This window comes from Lissotriton helveticus, chromosome 2_1 (genome assembly GCF_964261635.1).
Source record: "Lissotriton helveticus chromosome 2_1, aLisHel1.1, whole genome shotgun sequence".
Classification (NCBI taxonomy): Eukaryota; Metazoa; Chordata; class Amphibia; order Caudata; family Salamandridae; genus Lissotriton; species Lissotriton helveticus.
The window spans coordinates 1,587,935,105-1,587,962,872 of NC_136059.1; the positions used below are offsets into that span (position 1 = coordinate 1,587,935,105).

The 27,768-nt window shown below is 44.7% G+C and overlaps 1 protein-coding gene across 2 annotated transcripts in view; it reads right to left on the bottom strand.

Annotated features, from left to right (window-relative positions):
• Nucleotides 1-27,768, bottom strand: part of PCGF3 (polycomb group ring finger 3) — a 337,660-nt gene that overhangs the window by 63,678 nt on the left and 246,214 nt on the right. For both annotated transcript variants that reach the window (XM_078676552.1, XM_078676553.1), the window contains one exon: nucleotides 2,372-2,468. In XM_078676552.1, the coding sequence (XP_078532678.1) occupies nucleotides 2,372-2,468 (97 nt within the window). The remainder of the gene's footprint in view (nucleotides 1-2,371; nucleotides 2,469-27,768) is intronic.

The following is a 27,768-nucleotide window of genomic DNA, read 5'->3' on the forward strand; positions in this document are numbered from 1 at the left end:
CTGGACTGTTCCCATGAGGCACAGGGTCAAGGCTGATTTGCATATGGCCATGTCTGACCTGGAGTGGTGTGGAGTGCAAAAAACAATGGATTTAGGCCCAAATCTCTGTACTGGGGTGAATGTATGACATTGTTCAGCATTCTGTCCATCAATTGTTGTTTTTGCATTTGTCACCCCGAGTGGGATGGGTATGCTCAGACGTGAGTCCCATGCTCTTCACACCACTGGAGTCAAGCTATCCAGGCTGATGACGGCTGATAGCCAGAAACCGGTCCTAGGATGCTTGATTCCGGTCCAGGAAAGACATGGCTTGGCAGTTCGGGCTGGACTGTTCCCATGAGGCACAGGGTCAAGGCTGATTTGCATATGGCCATGTCTTAACTGGGGTGGTGTGGAATGCAAAAAAACTATGGATTTAGGCCTAGATCTCTGTACTGGTGTGAATGTATGACATTGTTCTGCATTCTGTCCATCAACTGTTGTTTTTGCATTTGCATTTATATAAAGCATAAATAAAATGAATATTGCCATTAGACAAAGGAAAATCGAAGACTGGCAGACCATGTCATGCTTGTTTTGGGAAATGCAAAAGTTATGTTCATCATATCCAAGCCAATGGACTCATGAGATTAAGCAGATGTAAGGTTTTATCCATTTGCCACATAATCTAACATCTAATGCATAATTTGCAGATTTCTCTAAAATTGTTTCTGGGTTTAAAGGATCAAAAGTTACCAAACAAAAAAGTTCCACACTTGATTCCAGGCAGTGGTAGGACCTTTGCAGGGGTTAACCGGTCTCTTTTCTGTTGCTAAGTGCTCTATTGATGTGCTAAAGCGGTACTAAGGAGGACCGAATGAGCCCAGACAGTACGAAATGGAGTTAATATGACAAAATAAGAAACCAACAGTGTTACTAAAAGAAATGGAAATGCCGCAGGAGTGCCTACTACCGGTGAGTTACAGTATCGCACTGAGAAGCAAGCCTGTAGCAAAGAGCTCGCTGTTGTGCTCATCTCCGAGATTAGGAGAGTGGCCAGCACAATTAAGCATAGCTCAAATGGGAGGTATTGGCTTTGCAGAGGCAATGGGTTATTGCAGCTATTGTCTGGAAAGTTGGCCAGGGGACAGCGTTTTCAAATAATCTGTTTCTCGATGATTTTGCATTAGATAACAGCAGCGCCAGGTGACCCGATGTGAGGAAGAGCACTTTAGCAAAACTATTGTTAACACAAAGTAACAATCCAAATGGCTATACTATGCAGACAAACGCTTAAGAAAATAAGGCATCATGGCTGACATTGTTAAAGGTAGAGGCATTCGGACATAAAGGCAATAAAAAAGGACTTCCATCCCTCTGTACAGCATCTGTGCTGAACATTCTAGCTCCTAAACTGGCTTTTGCAGTTGCCAACTATTAGGGCATGTCTCCAGAGGTCTGAATAAAGACAGCGATAGAGTTATTAGAATAAAAAATAAAGCCTGGAAGCCCTCAGGTGACCTGGCATGTTTCAGGGCCAATTCAAATTTGCCAGTGAATGAAAATGGTATAACGCTGCAGCCCAGCTCATAAAAGCATCCGAGTCCATAGCCTTCTTACGGTTAGAGAGATTTTATGCACCCTTTTTATACCCATAAACCCCTTTGCAGGGTTTTCAGTTAAGGCAGTGATCTGAAGACTCCAAGTCCCCAATACAGGACCTCATATCTGCCAACTTGAACAAAAATCACACTAAGTGAAGAGTTGTCAGGCCTTGGAGGGGGCGGACCGCATGTGAGAAGTACCTAAAAGACACTTTTTACCCCCCCTGCCCCTCCCTCCCCCAGAAGAAAGAAAAGTTTGCTGAGGGTGGTGCGCATGTCCTATAAGGTGTTTACACACAACGTAATCGGCGTCTGCAGTGAAAAGCGTCAGAAAAGGAGCTGGAAACCCAATATTTACAGTCGTTTTTCAGCTCGTTTTCCCTGTCAATGTGTGATATCGGCTCCTCACCTTGTGACCGTGTGATGGGAGCGGATATCGTGTGTCACACGGTAGCACTGTGTGAGTTGGCAGGCATTGGACCTTTCAGTATTAGCCTTCTATCACAAATCATCGCTGTTATAAACATTTGAGGCCATTGAAAGGAATCACAACTACTAGTCCCAGAATGCAATGATGTGTTCAACTCAGGAAATCAAGAAGTTGAGTCTCAGCTGTATTGAGTCATTTGGGCTTCCTGATTTCAGCATACTGCACCCTGAGGCAGCAAATTCATAACAATGTACATTACACTTCTTTCTCTGAGGAGTTGAAAGTGTGATATGCACATGTAGGACCATATTCACCATTAATAATAAAATGGATGGGCGCCGCCTGCGCTCGCACTCACCCAATATACTGCAGTGGGTGACTCTGGTGAATAACAATTCGACAGGTCGGACACGTGTTGTTCTCCTCTAGATACTTTACGAGGCAACTTCTGCAAACTGGAGAAGGAATCACATTTAAAGGGTAAAGTTAGATTCATTACGGACAACATGTCAACAAATGCATAGAGTAAAGCAAGAGCACAATAATATTTCCGAAAGACACTTAACATTCCATGGCCATGCGTCTTTGGCACAACATCAAGCCACTATCAAAAGTACATATGTATGTTACATTCTTGTAGCGCCACAAACGTCACCTAACCAAAAAGCAGCAGTGAGCGTAAAAAATATACAGTCAACAGATGATAGAAGAGATAGCTGGGTTCTGGTAGAAGAAGTGTACGTTCGCTGCACTGCGATGTAGTGTTCTTCAAAGAGGTGCAGGCTTCAGCTCTTCACTAAATTTGGAGCAGTGTTGGGGCATTCAAGATAAATACAGAGATGTTGCTCCAGATTCTGGGGCACAAATACTGGGATGTCACCAAGCAAACCACATACACATAATTCACATCCAAGAGCACAGGGAGCAGCAAACATTCATAGTGTTTTGAATGCAAAGATGAACAAGGTCATGACACTACACTCATGTAAAGCGCTCTGATACCTCGGGTCTAGCCAGCGCTATATAAAACCTTTAAAATAAAATAAAAAAATAAAATAAAACAGATGAAGCACCTATACAGGCACCTCGCAGCTAGAAAAAAAATGTTGGAAGTCTATGGGAGGTGGATCAGATGCCAAATGAATAAACAAACTGAATGTCAGTAAAACCCAGTGAAGACTGGAAAACAATCAATTATAGAAGATAAAAAAGGAATGACTAGATCTTGAATAAAATACATTGACACTTTATGTCTAGTAGAAAGCTTCTCAGCCCTATTTGAAAAAAATGTGGTCCTGAAGAAAGCGCACTACATTGTGGTCCTGGTACCGAAACGCATGTCGTACTAGATCAAAGTACATAGACAATAGATGTGTACTAAAATCATTACATCAATTACAATATGGATGTGAATATGAATGCTGTGTCTTAATAAAGATGTTTCATTATTTTGTCATGTAGGAATGTAAGGAGTGTGGATGCGAATGTATTATCTATTTATGTGGTTTTTAAAAAAAATAATTGTAAGGATCAAACCGAATAAAGTAAAATTAAGTAAAGGAATAGGTGTATAAGACATTTTAATAACAAACAAATATACTGAGTGACAGTATTAGTCTGTCCACATTTGAGTCAATCGTGTTCGCCAAGTGCGTAACATTTTCTCTACATGAATGTTCCAGTAACTAGTTACATAGATGGAGAAGAACTGCTGCTTTGTTTTTAGGTCGAGCCTAGTGGCAGCGTACATGCGCAACTCGCTCTGCGAGGCATGCAGTAGTCAAGTACGCTGTGCAAGCCTCACCTACTCTCCTCCCATATTTTTCATTGGCTGGGGTCATTGTCCTTGGTAAATGCGGACTTCAGATTGATAATGAGGTTTGTTAGTTCCTTCTTGTTACCACCCTGTCACCATTTGTTACCTCCCATGAGGACTGGATCTTTTACTTGTGGCGTTACACGGTCCCCTTCATAAGTCGGTGAGCACTATTTTTTTTTATTTGCAGCGCGGTCTGCTTTCACTTTAGAGGCTGCGCTTGTTTACTTAATTAATTTTCTGGGGCCAAAAGTGAGTGTTTCTACTCACTAATTTAACAAGCATTTGCAATGCAATAGGTCTCGCATTTATGTGATTTTTAGCTATTGACATTGCAAATAACAATGCCTTTTATTTTTGTTTTTATTTTTAAAACATAAATAAAAGACATTGTCCTTTACAATGCCAATAGCTTAAACTTGTGTAAATGCGAGACCTATTGCATTGCAAATGCTTGTAGTGTTGAGGCTCAGGTTTGGGTGATTTTTTTGGTCACTGGTTTAAATGTATTGATGATTTTGTCCACGATCCATCGTTTTGTGTAAGGTAGGCGTATCCCCATTCCTCTGCCCACTGAGATGGATAAAGTCGCAAAGGTAATAAGAGTGATCCATCGATATCCGTAAAAAGTAGGTAAGGGATGGACACTCCCTGACAGCAAGATGGGTGCCTCACAGAAACCAACATTATATTGCAATATTCTGATACGGATTTATAGACCTGGCCTTCGCAAAGGTGGGCGGGGGCGTCTTGTACGGGCCAGAGGTCTGCTCTGACCTTCCGAAGTGCCCCCCCTGGCTGGCATGATGTGGTAAAATCTTTGCTCCAAAAATGTGCTACGTGTGGTTTGTATTTTCAGAAGATGACTGTGTGGCATGTTATGTGGGTACCAAAACATTGAAAACGTATTTTGTTACACGCCAGTCGGTTTAAAACCAGGCAACTGGTTATCAATAGGCTGGCGTCTCGTGGGTACAGATTTGGGTGCCATTCCTTCGGAGTGGCTTCCATGAACTCGCATTCATTTGGGGTCGAATGTAGTATTCAATGGAATCTTCCAAAAGTACGTGTGTACGCTCATTGCAACAGGAAGGACATGTCTCAGAGCAGATCTCTAATTATTTTCTGAGGAGACCCTGGTGACATATTGTAAACGCAATAGGACGGGAGGATATAAATACCTCTCCCGGGTACTACAAACCTGCAAGCATCAGCGTGATTTCTCTTTGGCTAGGAGGAAGCCCAGCAGAATGTGTCCGATCTAGCACCAAGCCACAGTACCGCTGTTGGAAGTTGGTGTTTGTAGTGCTTCACACTGACAGGTTGCCAGTTTCAAAGCACTGCAGATTTCTGCGCGAGGAATAGAGGTGCATGGGTCTAGTGATTCAAACAGCCTTGTACCCGAGGTAGGCACCCTGGGATGGCATTTGGGCCAGCTCGTTCCACAATGAGCCCCTAAACCACAAGGGGTTGTGCCCTTTGCAATCTGCCTGTGGTGATTGGACATTGGCCCCATACAGCACAGCTACCCCTCGTTTTACCTAAATCCCCACCTGGGGTGTCTGCATGAGCAAGTCGAAGTGTATGCTGCGCAATTGCTAAGGTGAAAGGGTCTGGCCTTTGCCTTGGTCTGCAGGGGCAGAGAGAGAATGAGTGCAAAAATACACTGATGTCTTATTACTTGGCTCCCCATGTACCGAAGGCTCTAGTTCACCTTTTTAGGTCATACCTAGCGGCAGCGTGCAAGCGCTGCTCGGTCTGCGAGGCATGCAGTAGTCGAGTAAGCTGTGGAAACCTCGCCTATTATCCTCCCATATTTTTCATTGGCATGTGTCATTGTCCTTGGTAAATGCTGGATTCCGATTGATAATGAGGCTTGTTAGTCCCTACTGGTTACCATCCTGTCTCCATTTGTGACCGGCCATGACGACTGGATCTTTTACTTGACTCCGTACATGGTCTGCTTTATCTAGGGCGTGAGCACTATTCTGTTTATGGGCAAGTAAGGGGACAATGGCGGCTGCACATTTTTTTTTTTTTGTATCCTGAGTGCGGCGCCTGCTTTAGGGACACTGCGCTCAGTTATTTATTTATTTCAATTTAATTTAATTTAATACTGAGCGCGGCGTTCACTTTCGGAGACACCACGCACCGTTTTTTTCTTTTTTTACTTTTATGGTGAGTGAGGTGCCTGCTTCAGGGACATCACGCTCTGTTTTTTTTTTTACTGTAAAACTGAGCGCAGCACCGCTTTCAGGACATTGCGCTCGGTTTCTTTCTTTATTTTTTTTATTTTAACACTGAGTACAGCGCCCGCTTCAAGGACACCATGCTCAGTCTTAAAGATTAAATAAAAAAAGAAACCGAGCGTAGTGTCCTTGAAGCGGCGCCGCATGTTTTAAATTTTAAAAAGTATTCGCAGTGCAATAGGTATCGCATTTACGCGAGTTTAAGTTATTGGCATTGTAAAAGACAATGCTATTTATTTTGTTTTGAAAAACTAAAATATGCATTGTCATTTACAATGCCTATAGCTTAAACTCCCGTAAACGCAAGACCTATTGCATAAAAAATGCTTGTTATCTTTGACAGCTTTTTGCCTCCAATCTGATGGCATCCTGGCTCCAGGTGCGCCCAGTCTCACAGGAAATGGTAAGCTTAACAACTAGATAGGACTAGGTGTTGGATTTGACAAATGTGTAAATTAAGCACCTGGTTTTGAAGATAATGTAGGCTGGCAAGGGAAGCCCGTTGAGTGGTGATATTTCTTTAGGCCCTGGAAGAGACATGCTATAGCGGGTAGGATGCCGTTATATAGGCGACCCTCGAATAGCGAAATTGGAGAAGCTGCATAGTCGCTATAATAACTGGTAGAAATAAACTGACTCAAGCCACTATCACGATAAGTAAAAAATCAACAAGCTCCTTTTAGCCAATATCACGAGAGAGAAAAATCAAAAAACTGCTTCACACCACTATCATGCACAATAAAAACAAATAAGTTGCCCCAAAGTACTTTGAGTCGAAGAATTGAACAAGTTGTGTCAAGCCGCTATTTTTAGTGACAGGAATCAACATGCTACCTTAAATGCTAATATGCCATTTAAAGTCCTGCGAGTGTTTTGGATTCTAGAATACTCTGCCTCTTTGGAAACAGTTTCAACTTTGCACCGGCAAATTAGCCAGTGTATATTCACACACAATGATGCTGAACCTGAGGCATAACCAATTTTTGTTTTTATTAAATATGTCTTTGTCAACTAGGTTAACAAATAAAAGAAAAAAAGGACCCATGACGCTGCTTAGCTTCTCTTCTTTCTCTCTACTGGGACAGCCGAATACTCAATTTCTACAAAAAATAATGTAATTTCCTAAAAGACAGCAAAGAGTAACAAAAAAAATGCATGTGAATGCGCTTCCACCCAGGTAGACCAATGAGGACCTCACCAACCAGAACAAATGTAACAAGCATTGGGGATAGCAAATAGGTCTCGCCTTTGGGACCTTATAAGTATTTAGTTATGCAGCAGGTCCCAAAGGCAAGACCTATTGGCTATGCCAATGCTTGTTTTTCTTTCATTCGTGTCTACCAAAGCCGGAAACTACTCCCATAAATTAATGAAGGACCGCTGTAGTCTCTCCTGGACCACTGCCCACTAAGTTTGGTTTTATATATTTTAAAACGAAAAGCATATTTTCTGAATTAAAAAGAAAAAAACAGCAAAGCATATCCTCGGCACTCTGGTCGCCAGTCACTTTGGCATGTGACCAATGGAAGATGTGTAGGAGCCATGAAGAATGACTCGCACGGACATCTAGAACAGGAAGTACTCAGAATCCTCTCTGTTTCCTCAAGCTCCTCCGCCCTGAGAGACGACCTAGAGTGGAAGAAAATGCTTGCCAAAGGAGACCGGGCGATTAATGCCGTTTGCGCGCGGCTGAAGCGTGACCTACAAAGAGAGGGCATGTTGACTTTTTAGCTGAGTGCGGATCTGGTTTGGGGTTGGGCCCTGGCAATTATCCTTCAGAGCCCGTTTGAACTTACCAAGAGTGCCAAAACACGTATTTGTTTCAGGGTAAATGCTTGTTTTGAAAGGAACTCAGAAGACAGTCTACTGACTACTAAAATTATGTCTCCGTGAAACGCAAGGGTGACAATTGTGAATTGAAGTCAACTCGAAGAAATAAAATGGGGGATGGCTACATGATAGAAAGCAATTGAGGTAAACATTAAGAGAACAAAAAGTGGAGAGTCAACACAAAAGAAGATAGCTGGGGGAAGTCAAAGAGCATGTTACAAACCGGGGTATACAGAATGCGACTGATAGATGCTCAATGTGAACATGCAGCAGAAATAGGGTTCTTGGGGCAGGCACCAGAAGCATCAAAGTCAAGGGACGGGGTACCAGAAAACACACAAAACTTTAACTAAGCCTTGAAGTTGGTAGAACACCCATAACACAATCAAAGGTTTAGAGGGAGAATACGGACATGGGATGTTAAAAAAAAAAAAAAAAAAGCATGCACGCCTCGTGCTGAAAGCAAAACAAACAAGTGCTGAACACAAGCGAGACCCTGCGGCTGCGTAAGTTAATTAACGAGTACTTGCGCGCGCGCAGTCTGCTCTTTTCCAAAGCACATAGTCGTGCTTGTGGCGCACCCTGCGCACTCCCCCAAGCTGTATGCCACCACAAGCACGAGTATGTGCTTGGAAAAAGAGCTGTACGAGGGCTAAAGGTCCCCTATGCAGCGCATGCGCACTACGTAGGCGAGACCTAAAAACTACCCTCTCCTCTCACAGCTGACCCTCACTTTCCATAAAGCTCTGGAATGGCTGTTACAACCCGGATGGGGCAAAAAAGATACCAGAGGAATGAAACACGCATTAACAAAAACTAATATCTAAGGTATTTTAAACAAATATTACTGCCTCATTTTTACAGGCCAAGGGTCCGGTTTCCGAAAGTCAGGGCCAGCGGAATTATGTGTATCTGTTGGGTTTTTCACACAATTTGCCACGTAATTCTTCATCCACTCCATAATTTATAGATTTTAACACAAAAAAATGTTTCTAGCTCAAACAACTCAAACCTTACTACAAACGCTGCCAAACGTGTTACCGCACAGTGTAAAGCTGTTTGAAAAGGTTAACTAGTCACCTTTCAGTTGCTGATCAATGTGTGTGTGTTAAATCGATACTAATGACGTGAAACCTTTTCCGGGTTAATATTTGTAAAAATATTGAAGTTATTGTTCCAAACTTGGCGTCGTTACGCCACATAATTTGCCGGTTGCAAATTATCAACCTGCACAGATAAAGGTATCCTGTTTAAACTTTAACACAGATAGTGGCAGTATTCAGTTGACAAGGGCAATGAAAACTTGTATATGGCGAGACAGCTTGCTAAATGTGTACCAACCCCGGCAGCACAATGAAATTTCCCATTCATATAGTTGCTGCACAGACGAACAGTGACGTCGCTCTGCAATTACCTTCGACTTCCACCAATGCAGTGCCAATGGCATTTTGCTGGGGTTTGCAATTTTTGCCAAAATCGTTCGTGTTCGTGGTATTTAAGCAAGTAGTTTAAAACAAATCAAAGGAGCATGAATAATTAATAAAAAAGCAATGGATTACAACTATTTAGTGTACTGGACGGTAAGAGCATACGGTGAAAAGAGCACTGGACAACTCGTCTCAAACTGGGTGGACAAGACAGACCTTCCCTGCAGCGCAATGGCGGCGGTGTACGCAATAACAGGCTCTAGGTATTTAAAGCCCTTCCAAGAAAAGAGCATTCGCTTTAAACCTGTGCAACTCCTCCCTCCCTTTAAAGCGGACTAAGTAACGAAGAGAACACTTTAATCTTCATTTATTTCTCCCGACAACTGTTTCACTCTTTCAAGGTTTAGAAACAACCCAGCCTCGGGATTTTACGCAGGTAAAGGGCGACATCTACTGCTCACACGGGGGAATGCATGCATTCTTGATAAGCATTCCGCAGTCAGTAGTCCCCCATGGCACACCAAAAAGTAAGGCTTCAGCTTAAAGTATGTTCGATGTCTTTTGTTGAGCTGTCCATAGATGGATGGGTTCGAGTGTATATAAACACACACATGGCTTAACCACAAAGCCCGGGCGAGGTCGCTAACGTTTATCGGCCAGGAACGGGTTTAAATTCTATAGACACAAAAGTCAACGAATATGCATATTTCGTCAGAACGACTCTTGTGAATACTGACAGTTCATCACAAGTGCTCATATACCAAGTCTAAATGCCGGAGTCCGCGTCAGGGGCTGCCATTGGAGATGGGATAGGCCAGCACACACAAAGGGTGAGACAGCAACGAGACCCTAGAAAGAGACAGAATGTAAATGAGACACAAACAGTACATAGTATACAGATGCTCATTGTTTGTGGAGACCAGAAAAGACAAAGAGAAACTGAACGATTCAACCGAGGAGGCAAAAGAAGAGGGCCTGACACCTAGCAGCATCGGAACGCAGAGAGCGACGACAGAAACATCAGCTCGCCCAGCGTCTGTTTTCACCCTGAATATTGATTGCAGCGCAAAGCCCACTTAGTCCTCAGACTTACCACAACAAGCTTTCTAACTTTGAACTTGTGGTAGCGTTCTAGTGTTCCTACACAGGAACAGGATGTGGTGAACAGGAAGCGGAAGGCGGCCATGATTGTTTGCTGGCGCCGACCGTGAACAACAGCCTAACCCCGGCGCTCCGAAATAAATATAACTAAAAAGCATACATAGCGAGCGTTCTCCCTTTATTACAATGGCGACGAGTTGGGGGATATAATTACCCGGACACGCACGCGACACCTTCGCTATAACACGCATCTAGCGTGAGACATTGTATCTGCACCGGAGCGCGGCAGAGGAGCTGAGGCAAAGCAGCGTTTTGGCGCGAAGGGGATCCAGAACACCCTCAAGCCAGAGAGAAGCCCAAATTGACTACCAGGGCACAGAAGACCACTCTGCCCAGCAGGACCACGCCCAGAGTGAGCAGAGGGCACGGAGGGGCATCGGAGGACACCCACTGGGAGACATTAAGGTACAACACACAGTGTACCACAAAGGGACTCTTGACAGTGTCCAGGCACCCAGGCTGAGTGGCACACGCTGGCGGAAACAGCAGGCTCATCGCGTCCAGGGACAGGAGGTGCACCGCAAGCAACATCCATCCCCACTAGGAACAGACTAGGGGAGGACAGCGAAGAAGAGAACAAGGAGGACGACGGAGAGGAACAAGACGCTCCAGGCAGTCCGGCCAGACAGACAGTCACCGTAGCTAAGACCAGGAGGAACACACCTGCCATGGCTAACCAGAGCACGTCTCTCACCCAGCTGGTGCCATTCCTAACGAAAAGCGGAGAACCTGAAAGAAAATGGGTAGACTGGAAGAGGTACTTTCTAAATTATCTGGAGGCACTAGAAGAGGAGGGTGACACACCATTTACGAGCAAAAGAAAATTTTGCTTCACAACTTAGGCCCAGAAGGGCTCAGGAAATATGACACCATTGTGAAAGGTGAGAGAGCTGCGGGGGACCCTGAGGTGTTTGATCATGCCATCGAGGATTTAGACGCACATTACAGACCGGTAGTGTGTGTCGCCATTGACAGATTCAACTTCTTTCAGAGGAAGCAAAAAAGCGGCGAATCTGTAGATGAGTACGTTGTAGCATTGAGGAAGTTAGCCCTCACGTGCAAATTTGGGGGGCTGCATGATGAACTCATCAGGGACCAGATTATCATGCATACGTCCAGCTCTCACATACAGGAGAAGTTGTGGGTGAATGGCGACGCTCCTCTCAAGGAAATCTGGGCGATGGTCAAGAAGGCCGAGCTGTCGAGAAGGTGCGCTCAGGCAGCGAAGAGAGACGCCCAGGAGTCGCAAACAGTATGCAAAGTGATGACGCCGAATAGAAATGACCGTTGGAAGCAGAACGAGTCACGGAGGAACCAAGGAGGGAGCAGAGCTGATTTCACCGCCAGACCACAGGCGGACAGCAAGTCACACAAAGCAGGAAAAACCCAATGTTACAGGTGTGGCAGCAATGCTCATCTAGGAAACGACAAGGCGTGCCCCGCCTTCAGAGCCAAATGCTCTTACTGCAACATCTTTGGACACTACGAGAAGGTGTGTCGCAGGAAACCCAAAAACGCCGTGGTGCGTTTGGTGGACCAAGAGCAGCGAGATGATTCCAGCGACCAGGAGGATACAGTGGAAGAGGAGGAATTCCTATACATTGACGTCCAGATACTAGAAATGGATGGCTCCAACTCAGATAGACCCAGGCTCGACATGCACATAGGGGGGATACCCCTGGAGATGATTGCAGACAGTGGAGCGCCCATATCCATCGTTCAGAGACAAGTGTGGGAAGACAACTTTGCGTCAAGAATCAAAGAAACCCTGTTACCCATGGACGTGAGGCCGGTTACGTACACCGGACAAAAGATCCCCATGTTAGGATACTGTCCGCTCATGTTTGAATTCAGAGGCCGTCACGCGCAGTGCAAGCTGTATGTCGCAGAGAGAGGCCTGTCCGTGCTGAGTTGGAAAGACCAAGGAGCATTGGGGATCCAGCTCAACCCAGGAGGCATTGAAAAAATCCTACTCATGGATATGGAGGTCAAGGAAAATGTGCAGTTGTGGCAGACGACGTATCCCAGAGTCTTCAACGGGCAGATTGGCGAACTGGGCAAATACACACACCTCATCAAGCTGAAAGAGGGAGCGGTGCCAGTGGTGCACAAAGTGAGGAACATCCCGTTCCGCAGCAGAGAGGCAGTGCAAACAGAACTGGACAGGCTGGAAAAGGAAGGTGTCATCAGGGCGATTGAGAGTGCGGAGTGGCTATCTCCCCTGGTTGTAGCCCAAAAGCCCAACGGCAAGGTACGTCTCTGCGTAGACCTAAGAGAATTAAACAAGAACATTGTCATAGACAAATTCCCCCTACCGCGCATCAGTGAAATGTTGGCGAAAACAAAAGATGTCACATGGTTTTCCACGGTGGACCTGTCGTCGGCCTACCATCAAGTGAAGCTTCATCCGTCGTGCACCCACCTCACATCGTTTATCACACCATTCGGGTGCTATGAGTTCGTGAGGATGCCTTTTGGCCTAGCTTCAGCCGTGGCTGTGTTCCAGAAGATCATGCACAAACTCTTGAAAGACCTGAAAGATGTCCTTTTCTTCCAGGATGACATTCTGGTAATGGGGAAGTCGAAGCAAGATCACAATGTGAAACTTCACAAGGTGTTACAGAGACTGCAAGACAATGGGCTGACCGCTGAATGGACCAAATGCAATTTGGGAGTCCAATCTGTTACGTACCTTGGCCATGAAGTGAGTGGACAGGGAATAACACCAAAGAAGACAAACATGAGAGCCATTTTGGAGGCGCCCACTCCGGAAAAGAAGGAAGATGTTCGGTCATTCCTAGGAATGGCCGAGTATTACAGCAAATTCATTCCACATTTCGCAACTAAAACACACTTTATTAGACAACTGCTCAAGGAAAGAAATAGATTCCAGTGGGGAAAAGAAGAGCAAATGGAGTTCGATGCACTCAAGCAAGAAATGGGCACGGCCATCCCCCTCAAAGGGTTCGACCCAAAAGCTGAGTCCATTCTCACCACGGACGCCAGTGACCGCGGCTTAGGGGCGGTGCTGATGCAGAGGGCGGAGTCAGGAGAGATGTCAACCATCAGTTTCGCCTCCCGCTCGTTGGCACCCAATGAAGAGAAGTTCAGCGTGGTGGAGAAAGAAATGCTGGCGGTGGTCTGGGCGGTGGAGAAATGTAGGCAATACTTGTGGGGAGCCAAGTTCCTAGTGAAAACCGATCACAAGCCCCTAGTTCGTGTCCTGACATCGAGCGGACACGATCATGCTACGCTCAGAATCGCCAAGATGACCCTTCGGCTATTGGACTTTGTCTATGAGGTCGAGCACATACCGGGGCCACAGAACAAAGTGGCTGACTTCCTGAGCAGGGCGGCAGCCATGGACGAGGCAAAGAGCGAAGAGAGGCAAGATTGGGAAGGCTACGTGGTAGCCACCATCCAGGACACGGAGGAAGTGATAAGCGCCCAGGACTGGGAAAAGGCCTACAAGGAAGACACAGACCTAGAGGCCGTGAAAGGATACGTCGTCCATGGATGGCCTGAAAAGAGACACTTGAAGGAGGAATTGAAGAGATACTGGGAGGTCAGAGAGGAGCTGTCATTGGCGGAAAACCCAGTGTTCCTACTCCGAAGTGACAAGGTGGTCCCGCCCCGGAACATTTTAGAGCGGTTGATGTGCTTGCTACATGAAGGGCACCAAGGGATCACGAAAACGAAAGCCTTGGCAAGACAAGCGTACTGGTGGCCAGCCATCGATGCGCAAATAGAACGGCACGTGCGCACATGCGAGTCGTGTGCAAGGTCAGACAAGTCCCAGAGCATGCTGAGACCGCCTTTGGGAAGATTCCCGATTCCGGATGGCCCGTGGGAAATGTTGTCAGTGGACATAATGGGGCCAGTCCTGGACAAGGAGGGCACTCAGAAGTATGTGGTGGTTGTCATTGATAAATATTCTAAGTGGCCAGAGCTACAAGTCTTGGAACAAGTGGATACTGAGGCGGTAATACGTTTCTTGCGTGCCACGTTTGTCAGTGAAGGCATCCCAAAGATCATCACCTGCGACAATGGCCCCCAATTCACATCTGAGAAGTGGATCGCCTTTACCAACAGAAACGGCATCGAAGTAAAGCACACCCCGATCTACCACCCGGCGGGAAACGGCCAGGTGGAGCGTTTTAATCGGGTGATAATGGGCACCATACAGGCAGCCATTGAAGATGGTCTGGACTGGGAGAAGGAGCTAGAAAAAATGATTTGGGCATACCGCATCACACCAGGGAGCACAGGATACAGCCCTTTTAAGATCTTAAGAGGTAGAGAAGCCTTCACCAAAGACAACGCAGCATGGAGGAAGTTGGTTATACAGAGCAAGTGGTCACCGGCGGTGGTCAGAAAGAATTTAGAGAGAGCACAAGAAGTCTACACTGCTCATTACAACAAAAGACGAAACACTCGAAGTACAGAACTTGACAAGGGAGATTGGGTGAGGGTGAAGCTAGCCATCATGAAGAGGAAGGGGGAAAGCAAGTTTTCACCTCCCCTCAAGGTAGTGGAGCCCTATGCCCGGTCGGCCCTACTGAGCGACGGAAAGATATGGTCTATGGACAGAATGGCAAGGTGCAGCAAGATACTGAAGTGGGAAGATGAGACGGAAGAAGGAGCAGAGCAGGTCTTCGAAGAAGGAGTAAGTGAAGGTGGAGAAGGACAAGGAGAGAACGTCGGTGAAAAGGGAGAAAGACAAGGAGAGAACGTCGATAGTGCAGAAGGACAAACAGAAGGTGAGGAAAAGGAAAGGAGAAAGTCGACAGGAGAAAGAAGCAGAAGCGAAGAAGGAAGCGAGAAGAGAGCAAAGGACAGAGAAGCAGAAGGTACGAGAGAGCGGACGGAACACAAGACGACAGGAGGAGAGAGAAAGGATGAGAGAGTGGAGACTCGAGTAGGAAGAAGAATTAAGGTACCTGAGAGATTCAAGGACTATGAGATGGACTGGAAGTAAGACTTTTGTAAATTTGTTGTTGTGGATAAAGGGGGGAGATATGTGGTAGCGTTCTAGTGTTCCTACACAGGAACAGGATGTGGTGAACAGGAAGCGGAAGGCGGCCATGATTGTTTGCTGGCGCCGACCGTGAACAACAGCCTAGCCCCGGCGCTCCGAAATAAATATAACTAAAAAGCATATATAGCGAGCGTTCTCCCTTTATTACAGAACTCTTAGTGACTGACGTCTGAACAGCTTCATATACGGATAAATCCCCCGGGTCCGTTTTCAGGCCTTACGCCAGTTGTGGTAATTTTGAATAGCGACTATCCTTGTAATATGCCTGACCAGACTTGTCCTGGGGCACAGGGGTACACTTCGAAAGGTAATTCTGACGTGTAATTCAAAAACCGCCACTCTCTGAGGGGTCTTCGGCAACACTGCGCATCACTTGAGAAAATATTGTCAAGTTGGGCCCCCCTCAAACTCGGACACTTAGGAAGGAGAGAATAAACTGTGATGTCTGGGGTTGGGACAAAGGTGGAACTGTTCTACTGCATGCAGGGGTTAGGGATGCTCCCTTTCTCTTGTCTCACTACTTCCTTTCTTTTTTTGCTTTCTATAACTTGTCTTCTTATTGTCCCTCCCCCCTCGGTCAATGGACTTCGACTCCTTGCCTGTCACAGCTACATCTATCCTGTTACTTCCAACACCATCTACCGCTCCAATCACTGCCAATCTTTCCCTTCATTACTACCTTCTTCGGTTAGTGTTTAGCAGTTACTCTTCTAATCTCAAACCACTCCCACAGCCCCACTCACCCTTTCCTGTAACTCACTGAAGAACATCGCTGAATCTGTTCGTCTCCTGTCACTGCCCACCTACATCCCACTCTCCATCACTCCTGTTACAGCCCCTCTACTACAACCTTCCTTCACCCCAGCCACTGCCAGGTTCCTGTCGTGCACTCAGCAAGATGGTAGCCTCCTGGCACCAGGAGCTCGCTCCTCCGGAGGGATAGGGCCACCGTTGAACGACCTCTGCTTTAGGCACACGATCCTGCTATAGATTTACAAGCTCTGCACACATTCCACCATCTTGTTGCGTCAGAAAGTATACCTTGTTATTGAGTATCCTAGGTATGTCATTGTGCGCCCTGTAGGCCCAAACCACTCTGTCCAGCGTGGAATGTGTGGTGTTCTTGGGTGCATATGTGCTGCAGTCGACACCCGGGGAGGGGGGGGGGGAATCCTGCAGTGCTTGCAGAGCACTCGATACTTTAATGTAAGTTAAGGTAATGGAGTTTAATAAGCAACTTTACTTTGTGCAGGCACCTTTACACGCATGCATCTTGGATTTTTGAATTTCTTCAGCTCATTTCCAGGAATTCATACATTTTATGTTGAGAAGTTCAACAAGAAGCTTACCAAACTGTGAAATAAGGTGGGGGTAAAGTATTTACTGAGGTGGAAGGTGTTAAAGCCATGCATAACAAAATCCTTTCGAAATCTTATCTGGAGCAACGAAGCTGTCACTGAATAATGTATTTTTCCTTTCTCACGTTACTGAACACATATGAGACTTACAAATTAACTTTAAGCAAGTAAGTTACAAAATGTTTCTTCCTTTTCTTCGCATTACAAATGCAGCACCCAAAGTATCATTAACTTAGGGACAGACGACAAGGTAGAGGTTGCTGGTCATTGTAACTACAGCATCTCACAGACAATATGAGAACATGTTACTTGATACACGTTGTAAATTATGCATAAACCTTTAAAATCCGCAGATGCCCACCAAGTGAACTGGTTTGATAGGTTTCTTTGCAAGATCCTACTTCAATCACCACCTACCAATGACACTAAAAGGCTGCAAAAGCAAACCAATATGTTTCGAAAGTGGTTCTGGATTATCAAAACACTTGGCAACCGAAAGTGCGGGAGCTGTCACAGGGGAGCGCTAAAAACATTGAGACTAAAATATTGCACTTGACTAATCCAAGATGTGATTAATAGTCTCTCAAACCAATGGCTGAAGGTTCCAGAGCAGGAGAATCCAATGGCGAAAGGAGGCTCAATTACTATATAGTCATCATGGATGGTACAACCACCATACACTTTAAACCGAAAAAAGTAGGTTGAATTAACTGATTGAGATGGAACTCTGAATTACATTTAACAGTAAACCCAGATATGGCTTAAGAATGACCTTAAGAACAAACATAGGCAAAGCCAATATGTCCCTCTCTGAGACATATTGGCTTTGTCAATGGTATTTAGCTATGCTATTACAGCATCTTGGAGATGGGTTGGCAAATAAAAAGAAAAAATGTGCTAAAGCACTCTTTAGAAGTGTACGTGAGGGTGGAGCAACATAGAAAGTGCTGACTATAACATGAGCGGCTTGGGTGTGGTGGAGCAACACTGATGGTGCATGTGTGTTGGAGCTACACAAAGGACTTGGGCGGGGAGAGAAACTAAGAGGTTAGGGATAGAGGGTGGAGTGCTAGTCAGATGATGCGGTGGGGTAGCAAAGTGAGGTAATGTGGAAAACCAATGGGCCACAGAGAAGGAGGGCATGGGTAGGGGCAAGCAACACCGATAAGGGGGTGTGTGCAAGCAACACAGAGTGCAGGGGTGAAGAGGAGAAGCAAAGAGTGACAGCAACATGGAGGGGTGAGGGAGACGCACACAGTTGAGAAATAAATGGGGAAGGAAATGAGAGAAAGTGCAACATCAAGGAGGGGAGACAGAAGTACATGAGCGACAGTGAGCAACACAGAGTGGCAGGGGAAGAGAAGTAAGCTAGGAAGACAACTGGATAACACATGCAATCTTGTGAAACAAGTAGTGGTTGAAAAGCAAGCAGTAGAAGCATAGATGTCAGCTAATCAAAAGAGATGACTGTTCCATTGAAGGGGAAAACACAAAGTTGACAAGCTGGGCTATGAATAAGAAGCAGGCAAATGAGATTGTAAGGAAATGTAAGCAATGATAAGCACTGGGTGGGTTTCGATCTCCTTTATGTTCTTGGTAAGTTCACAATATGTATTCGCAACCAGACACAACCTAAAAACCACTAACAGTTGGTAAATTAACTCAAAATGTAACTTGCTTACTCAGTGAACCAAAGTAAAACATACCATAAGGCAGCCTTCCATCTTGATGAGAATGGTGATTTATTCTGTGCACAAACATCAAAAGTTTCTTAGTTTGAATGGTGGGTGGGCAATTTTATATAAACAGCAGTAAGATAAGGACATTGATGAGGTATTTGTAATTCTATTTGGCAGCTTGGAACTCTTCTAGATTCTGTGCATCTTTCTGCCATCTAGTGTTTGGGTCCGATGCGTATACCCAGTGCTTTAAATGGGCCGGTACTCACCGGTACCGAGTACCGGCACTACTAAATTTCTGGCGCTTGAGTACCGGAACTTCTTTGTCCAAAGAGAGTACCGGTGCTCATGGGGCCGTAAACCAAGCTTAGTGAAATTGGCATTAACAAAGAGAAGCGCATCATAGCTGACAATGAGTGGGTCCGTTTGTTTTCATGAAGCACTCTGATCGAGTGCTAATCTCTCCTTTTATCGTGGTAATTGAGCGGCGGCCCGTAGGCATTCCTTCTGAGCTGAAAGGAAGTTTGGGAGGGGCCCGAGGTGCACTATGATTACTGACACTGTGTCCACTCTGTGTAGACAATAGTCAGGGCTTTAAGTGGGATGAAATAACTGGGGGGTTTCTCAAAGGGAAATGACCTGTATAATTAAGGGCATGGCTTAAAAACACTTAAGCTACACATATGTGGTTAGCATAGTGTGTCACCTGACTGGTATTTTACTGCTTCTGTCATTGCATCCAGAATCTGGATACATATTACAAGTAATATTACACCTACATCAAGCCAGCACTATTCAATTTGTCAATGGCTGTTAGTTGTATAAGATCAAAAAAGCAACAACTTTGGCTTCGTTGTATAGAATATTGAAAATTCTTCAGTTCTAAAATGATGAGACTATGTAAGAGATATAACGAGTCACTTTGAATGTACATCTAAGGCAGTAAAGTGTGGCCCTGTGTTGTAAATAGATTGAAGACTACAAGTAGAGGTAAGCTTTATGTAAAGCTTTATTGCAGCACAGAGAAAGTAGATCAGCTCCCTGTCTGACCAGAGCTCCAACTGCCAACAGGGCAGAGAAGAGTTCCAGAACTTAGAACACATGGTGAGATCTAGAGTGCTAGCTCAGAAGGGAAGCCAAGCACTGTACAACATATCTCCCTTCCTTGCAAGGGAAGAAAACACATGAACAAAGAAGTAGGAGGCATTAATGAACATAGTCATTCAAATATGCAGGAGGGTGGCGGGAGCGAGAGCTCCTTGAACGGACATTAGGTAGGGAAGATGAAGAAAGAGTAGGAGTACGAGATACAGATGAGGAAGCAAGAGAAGTAGAACCGGAATCCATCAGGGAACTACCATGATGAGTACACAAGGAAGTGGAGGCATCACCACCACCCACCTCCTCCCGACCGGTCGACAAGGGAATGGGAGATGAAGAACAACCAGAAGACAATAAATAACCATTACAACCGTCCCCTTTAGCAGGAGAGGGGTCAACAGAAGAGGAGTCTTTACATTTCTGGTAGAGAGCTACCCTCCGGTAATTCCAACTCTCACCATTGGCCAGTAAGATGAAGTGGGGAAAAACTTTCTTGACTTTGTAGGGACCTCTAAATTTGCCAAGGCCCTTGGTAAATCTACCAGGCTTAACCTTGACTAAGTCACCCACAGAGATGGGCAAGGAAGCACTGTCATGAGTAGAGGGAACGTCACTACCAGAATTCAGCCAAGAAGGGGTCAATTTACTCACTGGTGTGCGACCACGCATAAGCTCAAAGGGAGACTTCTCACCAGACTTGTGGGGTGTGGAGCGATAAGCCCAGACCAGATCCTGGACACGTTCATCAGAGAAACAGCCAGACTCCACAAACATTTGGATCACGCCCTTAACGAGGCGATTCACCCTCTCACAGAGTCCATTGCCTTGAGGATTATAAAGACTCGTCTTCTGATGTTTGATACCACAATCATTAACAAAGGAAACCATCTTTGAGGAGGTGAGCTGAGTACCATTGTCTGAAATGAGAACAGAGGGGTACCCTTCATTGATAAAAATGCCCTTCAAAAACTTAATGGTAGCATCGGTGGTAATCTCCTTTACAAACTGTACACACAACCACTTTGAAAAACAGTCAACAAGAACAATTGCGAAGCGGTGATCATTGGGAAGTTCGTTCATGGGGCCTATGAAATCAATGCAGACACTATGCCAGGGAGTATTCTCAAAGAGGATCTTGTGAGTGGACTGGGAGCCCAAAACCTTGAGCCGCTTCTCACCTTCCTTGCAGAAGCTACACTTTAACACACAATCTACAGCCTCATTATCTATAGAGGGCCACCAAAAGTTCTGTTTGACGCGGCGTTGTGTAAGACTTTGACCTAGATGACCCTCGTGTGCCAAGTCCAGAATTCTCTTTCTTAACGAACTAGGGGGAACAAAGCGATCACCCCGCATTAGAACATCCTTTCCCTCTAAGGAAAGTTCATCCAATATTTTCAGGAAGGGTCTAACGGAAGGACTGACAGTACTTTCCCTCCTAGAACCACTTGATACTAGACTGATAACAGTCTTCAGAGTCAGATCCTCCTCCATGCCCTTGGACCATTCATCACGGGAAAAAGTACCACCACTAACTGACAAGACATCTTCCATAACAGCAACTGCGAGGTCATCTGACTTGATGTCAGAACTGCGATCAGTGCAAGGCATGGGTAGCCTAGATAGACAATCCGCTTGGATGTTTTTCCACCCATGAATAAATTCAATCTCGCACTGAAAGTCTTGCAAACGAGAAGCTAGTCTCGCTAACCTCGGAGAACCCTTACCAGCACCACCAGGGGCTAGAACGTTTACGAGGGGTTTGTGATCGGTACGTAAAACAAACTTGTAGCCCCACAAATAGGTCCGGAAGTAGCTCGTACCCCAGACCGCGGCGAGAGCCTCACGTTCTATCACTGAGTAGTTTGACTCAGAAGAGGACAAGGGTCTAGATGCGAATGCAATTGTTTTTTCAACACCACCATGTTTCTGTAAAAGAACTGCGCCCAGACCAATGGCACTGGCGTCCACCATCAAGATGGAGGACCGAGTAGTGTCAAAAGGGGTGAGAACATTTGCGGATTTGAGCTCTTTTTTGATCAGTTGGAAACAGGACTCATGTTCTGTGGTCCAGCTGAACTTGACACCTTTTTTAAGTAGAGATCTAAGGGAAGCCGTCTTGGAAGAAAAATCCCTTACAAATTTCGAGTAGAACTCGATCAAGCCCATAAAGGATCGAAGTTGATCCTTATCAACTGGGGAGGGCGCTAATTCTATGGCTTCAATAAGATTCTTTTTGGGTTTAATGCCCTCTTCAGACAAACAAAAACCTAAATATTCTATCTCTTTCAATAGGAAGGCACACTTCTCTTTTCTTAAGGTCAAACCAGCCTCATCTACCCTGAATAACACATCGTGTAAAATTTTGTTGTGTTCCTGTAATGAACTACCATAAATCAAGATGTCGTCTTGAAAAAACAATACTTTGTCAAGACCCTTAAAAACCTCAGAAACAAGCCTTTGGAACACGCTAGCGGCTGAGACTAATCCAAACGGTAGTCTGGTGAATTGGAATGTGCCTTCGCTGGTAATAAAAGCGGTTAGGTGCTTTGAGCTATCATCAAGACATATTTGGTGGTAGGCGTGTTTAAGGTCCAACTTACTAAAAAACCTTGCTCCTCTAAGAGTTGACACTAGTTCGCCTATGTTAGGGAGGGGAAACACATCAGCCACAACGCACTTGTTAAGGGAGCGAAGATCCACACAGAACCTGATCTTGTTGTCTGGTTTCTGCGAGATCACAACAGGCGAAATCCAAGGAGACGCCTCGATGGGTTCGATGATGCCTCCTTGGAGCATCTCCTCAAGAGTAGCCTTAACTTCGTTGCGTAGGGCAAAGGGCACTCTTCTTACTTTGTGTTGTACAGGTGAGCTGCCTTCCTTAAGAATTATGCGATGAGTGTATCCAATAAGCTCACCTAGCTGGTCCCTAAACACATTTTTAAATCTGACCAAAATATCTTCCACAGATGAGTTCTCGACAATTGAAACAGGGTTATTGGACCTGGGATCAACTACTATGTGCAGATCGTATTGGTGATGACGGCCTAGGATAGCAGGACCATCTGTTGATATATATATCTTCCCATAAGCTGATCTGCCTTTGAAAGCAATTTCTGCTTCGAAGAAACCCAGCATGTTAATTCTCTCACCTTGATAGCCTGACGGGAAAATATCACACGCTTTCAAAGATCTTTTTCCCCATACATTTTCCATCAAAGAAGTGGGAATTATGGTCCACTTTGAACCGGTATCAACCATGAGTGTGACTATTTCCCCGTCAATAATAAAATCATCTTTAAAAGGATTACCTCTCTGGTTGTCACATGCACACACTGTGTCAGTTAAGACTAAGATTTTGTTAATATCACGTCTCAGAGAAACACACTCATCAACAACTGTAACCTTAGAGTTATTCTTATTCCTACACATTTTAGCAAAATGTCCTGTTTTGCCACACCGTAGGCACTCTTTGTTGTTAGCAAAACAAAATTTCCCATCTGAAGGATGAGTAAAGCTACCACATCTTGAACATGTTTTCTGATTGTTCTTGATAAATGGTGTCTGTGGCATATTCTTTTTCTGAAGAATGTAGCCTTTCTTCCTGACAATTGCAATGGCAGCAGATTCATCATCGCTATTATCGCTAATAGGATTCTTGTGAGAGATTTCAGCCACCTTGGATTCCAATCCACTTTTTTGCAGTTCTCTCATACATTTTTCGCTCTCTTCTACTACTTTGGCCAACTCTATAGCGTCTTTCAATGACGGGTTCTTAGCTGCCCACAAACGTTCCTGTACTTTTCTATTGTTGGCTTGAACAACCAATTGATCTCTTATTAATTCGTCTGCCATCTGGCCAAAGTTACACTTAATCGACAACTCTCGTAGTCTTGCCACAAACTCGTCAATACTCTCTTCAGCTAACTGTTTGTTCTTTTAAACTTAAATCTCTGTAATATAAGATTCTCTTCTTTACCAAAGCGAGTTTCAAGTCTTGATATCGCTTCTTTAAATTCATCAAAATCAGCTTGAGACCCAGCAGGTAGAACTTGTGGAAGATATCTGAACAAACGTTGCCCCTCTTTTCCCAACGTGGTCATTAACAGTGCTTTCTTTCGCTTGGGTGAATAGTCTTCCCCATCCAGGGCTTCGATATAGTTTTGGAACATAACTACCCAATCCTCCCAAGGTATGGGGGGATTTCCTGGTTCTGACAGAAATTGAGGAGGGAGAGCAACATTGATAGATTGAGCCATCTCTTTAGAGAGTTATCTATAAATCCACCAAACAAGTAAATTACACAGCTGGGCAAAATCAGTTATATAGTTATTGCTATTACGAGTGAAGTGTGGTAGAATATTGAAGCTTACTAGTTCATAGCAGGCGTATCCAACGATGTCAACACCAAATTTTTTGTGTAACGATGAACTTTCAGGCTGACATGTGCGTTACTACGCAAGCGTTGTACTCCGGCAACGGAAATGACGTTTTCCCGTTTTTTTTATTTTTATTTTATTGATGTGTGCCGGGCGAGTGCGCTGCGCTCCAGTATTCGTTGCTGTGTAACCGTGGTAACAGGATCAAGATGGCCGACAGCACGTCGGACGCTTCACGTCGATTGCAGCGTGAGCCTGCGCGCAAGGAAAGACGCGCTCAGTGCTCTGTGACACAGCGTCGCTAGGAGACTCACCGGCAATGAACGCTGGTTCTGGTGACGCTGTTGACGTTCGAGGACGTAGGCTGTTGCTGTGGTTGTCAGTGGCAAGTTGCTAGGAAACGTAGATTTCGACGTTAGATGGACGACGTCATACACTGTGCTACGAGTAGGAAACCAGCCTAAAAGTCCGCAAATTCTCACCTAGTAGTCGCCGTCGCTGAAAAATTGTAGACGATACTTCATGTACACGCTGCAATTCTTATGGGGTTCTTTAGGGAGTTGATGTGCTGTGCTTCTATTTCTCTGGAAAACGATTCAGGCTGCAGCATCCAGGAGAGAACAGTGGTCAGACGCTTCTCCAGACTATCGTCGCCAATTGTTGTAAATAGATTGAAGACTACAAGTAGAGGTAAGCTTTATGTAAAGCTTTATTGCAGCACAGAGAAAGTAGATCAGCTCCCTGTCTGACCAGAGCTCCAACTGCCAACAGGGCAGAGAAGAGTTCCAGAACTTAGAACACATGGTGAGATCTAGAGTGCTAGCTCAGAAGGGAAGCCAAGCACTGTACAACACCCTGCTGCAGAGTTAAGATAATTTTTTCCAACACGGGTGAGGGCAAAAATGAATGGAGAGCCCGAGAGAGACCCGTTTCGGCGCCTGCTTTTTATAACTGCCGGTGCTGAGCACCAGCAAGACCCGACCCCCTTAAAGTCCTGACAAAAGCACGTTAGGCGTGTGGGCAGGTCCTTCTAACAGGCCTATCTCCTGACTCTCAGAAAATCGAAGGGAAGGCTTCCTGTTGGCATAGCGGAGTACAGCAGCCAGAGCGAGGAGGAAGGTGGTGACAGTGATGCTGTAGCACAGCACTGGTCATCAAGGTTTAGTAAAGAAGCCACTTTAATGATAAATGTACCCTTTTGTGCGTATAAGGGAAATTAAATCAAAATATACCAGAAATGCTTTAGTATCATTATGCACATTTGCACACCAATTCAATCTCAATCACATTAAATGTGTGCCCCTGGCCGGATCCCTTTCACTGCCCATAGCCTCGCCCCCAAAGTCCCACCCCAAAAGCCCCGACCCCTGGTTCACATCTCAATTTGGTGAGTAACTGCACTTATTTTTTTCCATTTAAAGCACTGCGTATACCTAAAATATTTTTCTTTTAAAACATTTACTATGGATGTCAACCATGAGTCAAGTCCATAAGATGCTCAAACGTAAGCTATCAATACCCCCAAAACGTGCATTCCATTTTAGATTTTGTTTTGCAGCATAAACCCCTTCTAGAGTCGCATGCTGATCAATGATTAAATAGAAATAGTACTCCCACCTGGAGGAGAGTTTGAAGGAAAGGTTGTGCTAGACCATTTTTTGGTCCCTTATCCGGCCTACAATAGTTTCCTTTACAAGAATGAATGTTTATACAATAATATTTGATAAACGTGTTGTGAAGACCATGTCGATCTCCTGTACATATGTCCTTTTTTGAGACATTACCCATAAAGGCCAATATTGTGTCTTTCTTTCTTCTAGGCTGTGCTTTGGGCTTTAACTCTTCTAGTTCTGTTTGTACATTCAATCTAGCCAGAGTTCCATTAGTAACAGCAATTCCAAAATATTGTGTTGCTCATGCCTCAAAAAACATAATTCATTTTTCCAATATCCTTATTTTCCAGATCGTGCTAAACTGTCCTTCTTACATCTAATGGATAGAAAGCCCCTTCTACAACTATACTTTGCTATTGGAAAGACAGGCTCGTAAGTGTATGATCTGAGTGATATGAAAAATGAGAAACGCTCGTTGGTATAAATCATGGATGCACTCTCATCACCCCTTCACCCCTTTGTATTACCAAATAGGGTTCCCTGACTGGTAAGGTCTGTAACTCATTTATTCTATCTGAGGCGTGTATTATGTATAGTTTCAAAAGGAGTTTCCATTAAACCTGCTTTAACAAAACTGAAATTCTATTTAATAAGTAGTACTGTGTGCATGGGCTGGTAGTGGAAGGGGGGGAGGGGTTACTGACTTTAACTTTTTAGCACCCTCTAGAAAAGTTCCGATAACTGCTTTGGAGAATGTCTGTCTGATGCAAACCCTTTCTGTAGGCTTCAATGGGTGACAAATAGACTCTTAATGAATTAAAGCTAAGAACACAGTTTAGTGAACAGATGATCGACTAAGAAACACGGGACTTCAAACATGTGATTCCCTGACTGAGGACAGCCACACATGCATCATATATGTTAACTGAGGACCAGAGAGCAGCGGATGTCAAGGCCTATCTAGCAATCAACCACAGAACAGAAGACATCAAATGCTGGATCTTTGTTCAGGGCTCCACACAGATCAGATTAAAGGTTTGAGGATACGGTCTTGATGCAAACCTAGATACCTAACGTGTGAGAGTTGAAAATGTATAGCAATGAGGAATACTGGGGAATCATTGAGATGTTATTAGCCAGAAAGCAAAATGATATCCAATCAGTGGATAAACTCTAGTCTAAGTGGTCAACAGCATCCTCTAGGCAAACTCAAAGACTCATTTGTGTGATACAAGTAATTTATATGAAATTGCATAACTTATCACAAAAGAGCCTCATATATACTTTTTTTAAAGTTTATTTTTCATGGTGTAAATATCATTCACAATCATGTATATGACAAGAATGAGATCCGGAACGTATAACCGAGATTTTGGTAGAGTTCGAGTACCTGTATTTATTTATCTTACCTACAAGTCACTAGTATATGGTTAGAAAATGTACCCAGGGTATGGAAGTTAAATGCCACCTCAGACTGCAGCACCGACTGTACTATCCCCAGAATGAGCCTCAAAACCATGGCATCAAGGCTACCATGTGTAGCTGGACAGCAGCCGTCTAAACCCTACTGCACAGACCTTTCAAAAGCACTCTTTATGGGTAGAAACACCCGATTTAAATATGCAATAAGTCATCCCTAAGTACACCATGTTGCCCACAAAGTAGGTTGAATAATATTTAAGAGTGGAACATGTGTGGCATTAGAAATGGCATGTTTCCCCATTGACTAGGCTCTAAAACCTGTCACTAGTCATTGTAGATGGCAAAAAGGGAAAAATCAAAGTATAGATTATACATTTACTCTGTAAATTTTGACCTGAACCAGCTATAGACTCCATTCAAAAATGTATTTCAATATTTATTAAAAATTCAATCTACCCCTGTGCATCACCTCTGAAAACACGACTAAGTCCCATTCTGTGTTGGGACTTGGTTCAGTGAGAATTCCCCCAAGGTTCCAGAGCTTCAGCGGGACCAAACTGCTTCAGGTATCCAGCCATCAGTTCTACGGAGGTGGCTATAATTTCAGCAGCAGCCAGCACAGGGAGGACTTTTCTTCTCAAAAAATGACAAAGTCATATTCTGCGTTAGAACTTGAAAGACA